Source organism: Rhamphochromis longiceps, linkage group LG2 (assembly GCF_057381845.1).
Source record: "Rhamphochromis longiceps isolate RC_006_pf linkage group LG2, R_longiceps_female_GT1.1, whole genome shotgun sequence".
Classification (NCBI taxonomy): Eukaryota; Metazoa; Chordata; class Actinopteri; order Cichliformes; family Cichlidae; genus Rhamphochromis; species Rhamphochromis longiceps.
Window position 1 is genome coordinate 28565855 of NC_140558.1, and position 9552 is coordinate 28575406.

The window sequence follows — 9552 nt, forward strand, 5'->3', positions numbered from 1 at the left end:
CTGTAGACTTTATAGATGGCAAGACATTACTTAAAACATAGTATGTTAACCTCTGTAGTGGGTACCAAGTAGTAAACCTAACCTGCTACTGACAAAGCGATTGGACTAAAGGTGCAGATTAGTCACTAAATGGACGTTTATGTGAGATTTTTCAGTCGAATTTACAGCTGTGTTTTGAAACTATACTGCAGCTGGACAATGTCTGATCACAGCATAAGATTATCTTTAACCTTGTGCACAACATTTTAAGTCATGTCATTCATTTGGTTTGTCAAACCACTGAATGTTCTGGCTCTCTGTGCCAATGCTTGGTGTTTTGTGTTGCATTCAAGTAAAACATTAAATATGCATTGCGCGATAGAGGTCCTCGTCTCTCCACCATTCACCAAGTAACTTTTTTTTTCATTGGTTGTACTTATTTGTATTTTTGTATTTCCTTCAGATATCTGTACCTGAGCTGAGGTAATGCAAAAATGTCCCTGTCGTGGGATCAATAAAGTCTTATGTTATCTTATCTGTAAATACTGGGATGCACAATTATATGAAAAGGATGAAAATGCCACAAAACCTGTGAACCATCTCTCGAGTTGCGATATTAGCATCAACTGCATTTATCTTGTAGGTAAAAGAAATAAATGAAAAAAATTTACATGTCTAGGTGTCCATCAGCTGGTGATTTCTCTGTTGTCTGTGTTTCTGAAACTGTATGACAGGCCCAACTAGGCTCCACATAGAGCCACTGCAAATGGGGTGTACACAGTGAAACCAAGTGAAACAAATGTTGATGCTATTGTATTTGCCTAAATATTTCACTTTATTCAACTTTGATCCTTTTTTTTATTCTTAACGACTGATTTTTTTAATGTGGTGGATGGTGAACGAAGTGAAGTTGTTTCTGCTTCCAACGCGAGGCATGCCAGAAGAAGTTTGCAAACTGCTGATGTGCACTGACTCGCTGAGGACTCAGGTATTCCTGTGAAAAAGCTGCAGAAAGAAGCAAGTGCACGTGCCAAGAGTGACACTTTTGCTGAAAGTTACTGTGGCTGTTAAAATGCCAATGATCACAGCAGAAAGGTCATTAGGTTTTTGTGCCTAAACTCTCCAGAGGTTGTTTTTCCCATACGGCCTGAATGCAGCGTCAGTAGGCAGCGGTGATGCACACGCTATTACGAGCCTGTGGTCCACTTCAGTGCCCTGATTGGGCCAAATCGAGGGTGTGTGGACAGCGTGGGCAGTTTTTAACAGACGTGAATTGAGCAGGAGACTTCACTTTGTGGTACAGACACAACTGGAAACGGATCAAGCTCTTCTCCAGACACGTGCCACTGCGCGCTATACACCCTCCTGCGTGGACGTGATGGAAGTCGGCTGGACTTTTAAAATACTGGAGCGTTGCAATTTCCATTCCGTGCACATCAAGCTTAAGCCAATTTCTGATACTATGTATCACTGTACATTCTATATAGCTGTGTGTTTGAATTGAATATTAATAGCATATTCAAAAAAAATCGAGTATTAGGACAAGTAGAGAAGACAGAGTGGGGCAAGATTGTCATAAATTCATGGCAGAAAAAAAAAGTCTACCACATCCACAAGAGGAATATAATGGGAATATTGAAATGCTGAGGTTTTCTGTGCTGCATCATCTCCTAGCCAAAATACCTCCCATTTCTCAGCTGTGGTGACTTCTCCAAAACTCATTCCACTGACTAAAAACCTCAATTAAAACGATAGATACTGCAGTCTCGAGACAATAATTATCTATATTTAGAGCTATAAGTGATCATCATTTTGGTTTAGGTTAAAGCGGGAGTCCAGTTCCCACTCTAGGCTAATTTCATTGATGGTCTAAATATAGGCTAGGTTCTTTTTTTCTTTTAGTTTCCTTTTTTTCCTTTTAGTTTTTTCCAACAGTCAGAGCCAGAGCTTCCCAGGAAAATGATTTTTTCTTTCCCTGAAAATAAATTAAATGTTATGATAAACAGATTTCAAAATCACAGATCTATGAAATTTGGGCTGCCACAATCAGATGCATGCTTGTCTGTCTCTTCCTCTGTCTGTCCTTCACTCTCCCACACACATGCACACACATGCACACAACTTCCAATAGTTTATGGGGCATCTGAGCAGTGGCGTAATGTATTTACCTTGGGTTCTGGTCGTAGATGGGCCGTTACCACCCACCCTTCCACCCCCAACGTAGTTTGTTACACACCTCTGGGTTTTAATAGTCAACCGATGCCTGTGGTTTGAGGAGGTCTCCTTTCCTTGCACGTTAGGCAAAGAGGAGAGTTGCTCAGGTTGTGGACGTGAGTGCGTTCATCCTCCTGTGTGTGAGTGTAGACAGCTGGGTTCATTACAGAATGGTCGCCCTAGTGCTGTGCTGTAATTAAAAATGAAAAGGAACAGACAATTAGTATCAGTGGGCCCCCTGGAGGCTTCAGATATAAATGCATTTCCCACATGCTGCACCTTGACGGTCATTTCCTGCTGTCCTTGCCATTTCTTTTTTCCACATGTAGCAGCCCTCTGGCATCCCAAGCCATGCACCCATGCTTGCATCACTCTACCGACTCCTATAGAGGGCTTTACCTGAAAAGCAGAAATGCCATTAGGTCACTGGAAAAATTCAGAATATGGAGACTTAATGTTCCTTCTGCAGTGAGCTTGCAGTCATTCCACATGGCATCCTCAAGTGTTGCTCTTGAAAAAGATTCCTCAAGCGTCTCCAAATGTGCAACCTTGCCAGTGTTTGTCCTCTATTCTTAGATCACTCCCTGTAGTAGTGAGTAGGAACTCATTGTCACAGACTAAACTGGGAATTGTGTAACAGAGCTCTCTGTATGTAGTTCCCCATAAAAAAAAGTTAAGGAATTCTATTTATAGCAGTCAGCAGTCAGTCATAAAAGTTATTATAATCTAACCTTAAAATCAGTGTATATTATTAATAGGCTGGTGTGCAATTGCCAGGCAGTTAAATTTCATTAAGCGTTTCTGTCACAGCAAACTTTGCAACCACCTTCTGTGGAAGTAGTGTTCTCACACATGTTGTCGACACTGCGCTTAATTTAAAAGCTGCCTTAGAATAATGAGTAGTAAGCTGCAGATCCACTGACATCAGATTGCTTTTTTATTGCAGAGTGTTTGGACATTACACATGTTACATTTTCCAGCATATTGGTAAGCGTAATGCGTCTTGAATCTCCCACTGCTCTGTGTATCCTATGTAAGTGTTTCCATGGCATAAGCAGACTTTCTGTTTACTTTTCATTGCTGCAATAAAAAGCAGGAACTGCAGCTTATCTTAGATCAAATCAACTAGATAAAGACTATTAAACGTCTGGTTGGGATATTGGATGTCTGAGGGTTATGCTGATTGTAGAATTCAAGTCAGCTTACTCATGAATATTGCCTTAGAGGGTCAGTTTTTATGGCAAAAAGGGGACTTTTCGCTGGACACTCCCCTAAAACCTTGGACGTGGATTTCTGCGTCTCTGATTGGTTGTAAAGCCCCGACCGACAACACCTGCTTAACTCCTTCATCCAAATTGACACCCGGGGCTCTTAGAAATATAGGCAGCATCACTTCCAGCTCGTGCATTCAGTCCAACAGCTGCCCCATAAGCCACCGAGCAGCAGCTCCGTCGATCCAAGGTGCACCCTCACCCACGCAGAGACACTCGCACTCGCCGAATCTTTGCAGTGGGGATAGAAGCTCATTGTCGGAGAAGCAATGTTTGTCAATCTGGCCGTGCTGCTGCTGCTGGTTTTGTCAGTACTGGAGCAAGTAGTGGGAACGGATAATATTGACATTTATGACACCCCCCCGGAGAAACCTGCGAGCCAGAAAGGACGCCTCTCGCTGCAGAACACAGGTAAGAAATGAGTGGCAATAGAGGTAAGAGTCGTGGGGTTTGACCGGACACGTGTTTCTCGTGGCTGCACAATTAAACCATGCAGGAGGCACGTTTAGTCGGTTTTGGCAAATCCGTTTTAAAAAAAAAAAAAAAATAATGTTTTATTTTTATTTATTTATTTTAACTTAAATCCCGACGTTTCACTCGAGAGACGTTTTTCGATACCTGCGAAAGACGATATTTTGTAAATACTCAGATAGAAATTCAGTATGTTAGTAAACTATTAATAGAACGGCGCAAGGTAATAGGCAACGTATACGGCAGCGCATCTAGGTGTGCGTGCGCGCTTGTTAATGTGTGCGCGCGTGCCACAGCTGATTATTTCAGTGGTTAGCTGCTTAAAAAAAAATACATGTAAATATGTATGTCTGCGCTGTGTAGGCTGTCTCCTGATATCAGTGCTGGGTGAGGTGTGCAGGTTAGTAGAGCGGTAATGAGTGCACTAGTGCGGTGCTTGGTCTGCGCTGAAGGCAAGCTGGAGTTAATTTACTGAACCAATCCTTTGAGGCAGTAGTGCTTATTAAATACCATTAAAAAAAGGGGGGAAGTATGCTTCACCCAATTAACACAAAGCCCCAATACCACCACCACCATCACCTTCTCGGACTGCTGCTCTTTCCCTGGAACTTGCACTTTATATTGAGTGATTTTTTACCCTCACAGACCCCAAGTCTTGGTCGAGACCGACCATGTGAACCTGTGTCAAAATATTAGAGCCTAGTTGTTATCTTTCCTCCACGCTGAAAAAAAAAATGGGGACAAACTCCAATGCAGGTCTCTCTCTCTCTCTGCAGAGACCCTGGTAACACCACTGTGTAATTCAATGCAAGCTGCGGCCAAGCTCGTACGATCCAAGCACATTCCCGTGATGCCAAAACAAGCACTGCTGACAGCGGCTCACTTTTCCTGCGCACTAAAGTTCAACTCAGTGCCTACAAAACCCCCGTAGCAGCCCCCGCCCCTCTCTCCTCCAAACACACACACACAGCCTCACCACCACCACTACCACGAAAAAAAGAGGCTCTTTGTTGACAAGCGGGATTTCTAATAAGTCACACTTAATCCTTTATTTGCTGTGGTCGAGACAGAGTCTCCTTTTCTTGCAAACAGGGCGCAACTCTGACTGTGAGACAAAAACTGTTCTCACGCCCATCAGTTACCAGCTCCAAAACTTATCACCTGTGTAATGATGTATTACTTAAGTTAACAGTTAACGGTTGTCAGAGCCAGACTGAACTGTAAATGCTCTGTTGCCTCACGAGGTAACTTGCCATCTGCCACATTAATCTAAAATTGATACGGGGTCCCACTGTGATTTGTGATGTGATTCTGCCCTTTTTTTTTTTTTTGTTTTTTTGATACTTGTATCTGATGCCTGCAGTTAAAACAAAAGAAAGGGGGAAAGAGACAAGCCTTTGATGTAAATGTGAAAAGTTCTCTTTTTTGTGCTTGCATCACTGCTGTTGCATTTTCAGTATGCACTTGATTGGCTCTGCAAATATAAGAGTGCAAGACTTGTTGATGCACATTTAGGGGGGACACTGAAATGGCTGCTTGTGTTTCCTCCACAAGTAGTTAAGGCTGTATCTGCAATGCACCATCCTATCTCAATGCTAGGCAGTGCAGATGGATTGTGGTGCAGAATGACACAGTAATATCTGTCACCAAGTGTTCCTCTGCAGGAACCCCTCAGCTTGGGGAAATTAAGACTTCCTCTCATCCCTGCACACACCCTCCCCTGCATTCTTTCTCTCTCTATTAGAGAGAACGCACACGAACAGCATCTGTGGAAATAGTTATACGCCACATCAGCTTTATGATTTGTGCAGCAATCGGTACTGAAGTGGAGTTGTGCCTCCAAGCTGTATGGTCTTCGTTGCCAGCACGCTTGTAACGGTCTGCGTGCTTTCTATGCTGAGAGCAGATGATAAGGTCCCTCCTCTAACCTGTTCTCTGTTTCCAGCTGAGATTCAGCACTGCCTGGTGAGTGCAGGGGATGTCGGCTGCGGTGTGTTTGAGTGCTTTGAGAACAACTCCTGCGAGATACGAGGGCTACAGGAAATCTGCATGACGTTCCTGCACAACGCTGGCAAATTTGACTCTCAGGTACTAAACTAATCCGTCTGTTAGCAAAAAAGAAAATGGTAAAACAAGAGGCAGCTTTCCTTTTTATTAGTCCATTGCTTCTGAATCATCAATTTTCTTTTTAGAAGTGCGATCATACATGCCCTGAACTAATCATCTATTTCTTTTTCCCTTTCTTGACAAGTTCACATGCCTTTCAGCGGAGTGATGTGTGTACAGTTAGGACTAAGCGTCATGAGCCAGCTGGCTAGAAGCCCAGTGAGCTCCCTTTTCATACATAGCAGAGGTTGAAACCCTGCCAACCCAGGCTTGACTGGGGTGTTAATATGCCTATAGGGTCACATACTAGGAACTTACATTTCAGAAGATTTCAGTAGAAGAACAGCGGTATTTGACTACTGATTACAGAATTACATGTCCATTTTCCTTGTGAATAAAGTGTAGTTACCATTTATAGAACACAACCAAAAATACACTCCAAAACTACTAAAATAGATGTACGGTACCCACAAAATGCCAAAGCTATCTGTGTAAGTACTATACATGCAAGAGAGAAGGAACACCACATGAGCTTGCTCTATAGCTGATTTTCTAGGAACTTAAAGGGAACCCGTCTTTATGTGTACATAGGGGAAGTCCTTCATCAAGGATGCTTTGAAATGTATGGCGCATGGTCTGCGACACAAGTTCGGCTGCATCAGCAGAAAGTGTGTGTCCATTAAGGAGATGGTGTTCCAGCTCCAGAGAGAGTGCTACATCAAACACAACCTGTGCTCTGCCGCTAAGGAGAACGTGGCCGTCATGGTGGAGATGATCCATTTCCAAGATCTATTCCCCAAAGGGTAAGGGACTGATCTGGACCAGGTTTAGAGCAGTATTTTCTCTAAGCCGTCCCTTCTCTTTAATCCCAGATCTTTTTTGAAAAAAAATTACGATTTTGTGGATATTTTTATTTGTTCTTCTGTTGATTGTAAAGATGCATCTCAGTGAAGTCTATCCATTTGCTAGACGCTTATTGTACTTCCAAACCTAATGTGCCTCTCTCTGCTCAGTCCATATGTAGAGCTGGTGAATATTCTCCTGAGTTGTGGAGAGGAAGTGAAGGAGGCGCTGTCACGCAGCGTCCGACTACAGTGTGAGCAGAACTGGGGGGCCCTCTGCGACAGCTTGAGCCTCTGCACCTCAATGGCCCCGTCTCCTGCCAGCACCCCAGTCGAAAACCGCCGCCACCTCATGCCTTCACAGCCTGAACCGGAGCACCCTCGCCTGCCGCGGCAAGGTGAAAAGGAGAAAGCTGGTAAGGCAGGCTTCAGCTCTCACCCACGTAACCGCAGCCAGGGACCCCGCCGTCATAGTCCGGAAGCTGGAGTGGTGGCTGAGGAGGAAGACCCCAAGGCCACCGACATCCGGAGGTGAAAGCTCAGGAAATGGACTTTTGACCTCCTACACCATTTAAAAGCCACACTTGCAGACTTGTGTACACCTTCACACAACTACAAACACACACATATTCGCACACCTTTCAACACACACACACAAATTCCCATAGACTGAGCTGAAGGAAACAAGCCCCGAATTTTCCTATCCTTATTCCGCCCTTTCTAGTCATTCCAGCAGTCCCACATGGTAAATGTGCAGGGTAATCATGGTGTAGCTCATGCCAGACTGTAGGCCACATTATCATTATTATTATTATCATTATTATTTTAAAAATGAATAACAATTGTTGACTATTTCAGCTGTTAGGACTATTTTGGCTCTAATATAGCATTTTCTCAAATCATACTCACTGTAAGATTTGATTATATTTGTATTATTTATTTTATTCTTTATGCAAAGTTGAAATATCAATATGTACATAGAATATCTATATTTATATGAACATGTATAAATATAGTTACAATATGCAATACTGATGACATAGTATATGGTGTGCTGTCTGTCATTCTCTTCACAGTATTGCACCCATCACACAAAGGTCTGTAGATATGTAACATACACTATTTGCTGTTTTCAAAGTGGAGATATGTATTATAACTATAGATACTTGATGATTAATACAAATTGTACAGGATTTAAGTCCAGTTCTGGCACATATGAATTGTAGTGCATGACGGCCATTAAATATGTGCATTCTTCAAAGTGTAAGTCCACTCAGAAGAGAATGAAAATGTAATGCTACGAATATGAGCAGTTAGTTCACACTTGTATGTATCGATAAGTCTCTCGCAAAGCTAGAAATAAGAGCGCAGAGACGCTTCGTCGATGTCACCCTGGCACCACTCTCTGGGCAACAGTCAATGGGAATCTGTATGCTTCACGAGTATTAGATATATTCTATTCACGTGTCTTACTTTAAATGCAAGTATCACACCACTCTCATTCATTGTTAATAGAGCTCTGGAAACTGTGTGTCAGAGACATTGCAGATCGGTGTCAGTGTGTTTGGTTTCAGGAGCCGTCACTCATGTTCACAAACAGCAGCTGAAATGTCAAATGTGTGACTGTCAGCTATCAGCGGCAAAGAGGATGTTCGATTTCAAATGCCCCCCCCCCCCCCCCCCCCCCAAAAAAAAAAACAATCATAAACATCAGCGTGCCTAAAGTCATTAATGTCCACCGTGACCGCTTCTCTGTGATTTTAATTGAATCGATTATACTGTGTCATGAGGGAGGTTTTAATGTTAAAGCTATTTTGCGAAGGTGTTGAGCCACAAAGTCTTGGATTTTGCATTGTTGGTTTGTGTTTGACCAGTGCAGCTTGAGAAATAAGACCACATTAGCTCAGTAGTCACCCTCTAGCCAGAGACCGTTTCCTTTAAGCAGCCTGGATTTCCTTTCGACGACGGCACCAAAAAGGCCTGCATCCTCACTGAATCAGGTCGAGCCATGCTGCCCTTCCTCGGTGTCCCAGTGGGTAGGAAAGAGGCTTGACAGAAACCCTCCAGATCTCCTGGCCCATATAAATTAGTCCTTATTCATCTCTGGTCCCATACCTAGGTCAGACATGAAGGCCTGTTATTCTACCCGTTAGAAACACAGCGAGGACCCAGGAACTGGGTTAAGTCCACACACGGGGGCTCTGGCGCTGTTATTCTAAATGTTATATTTACAGAGGCCACCAGAGAATTCCTCTGGGTCACAGCCAAGAGCCAGCAAAACAGAGAGGCAGAGACGAGTGGAGCAAGGAGTGAGACGAGCCCAATTTCTTTCTTTCTTTCTTTCTTTCTTTCTTTCTTTCTTTCTTTCTTTCTTTCTTTCTTTCTTTCTTTCTTTCTTTCTTTCTTAAATGTGATGATTCACTCTGTCTTTCCTTCTCTGAGGACTCTTCTTTTCCTCCTTTAGGGCACAGACATGCAGATTTTTGACCATTTCAGGCCAGTCACATGCTTCAGTTGTGGAAGTGCAGTTTATGAACACATTTCACCACATGCTGAGGAGTGCTTTGTGCAAAAATAAAAATAAGACATGTTCAGATTTTGTGGCTCAGTTAAAGCTTTTTCACAGTTTTTTCTCCTTTTACTACATACTAAAGATAAAGATTTATTCT

The 9552-nt window shown here is 42.9% G+C and overlaps 1 protein-coding gene across 1 annotated transcript; it reads left to right on the top strand.

Annotated features, from left to right (window-relative positions):
* Positions 1 to 3561: 3561 nt before the first annotated feature.
* stc2a (stanniocalcin 2a) lies at positions 3562 to 8558 on the top strand. Its single transcript, XM_085421438.1, has 4 exons — positions 3562 to 3875; positions 5881 to 6023; positions 6633 to 6844; positions 7055 to 8558. The coding sequence occupies exons 1-4, from the start codon at positions 3734 to 3736 to the stop codon at positions 7416 to 7418; spliced, it is 861 nt and encodes a 286-aa protein (XP_085277564.1). The 5' UTR covers positions 3562 to 3733; the 3' UTR covers positions 7419 to 8558.
* Positions 8559 to 9552: the final 994 nt, after the last annotated feature.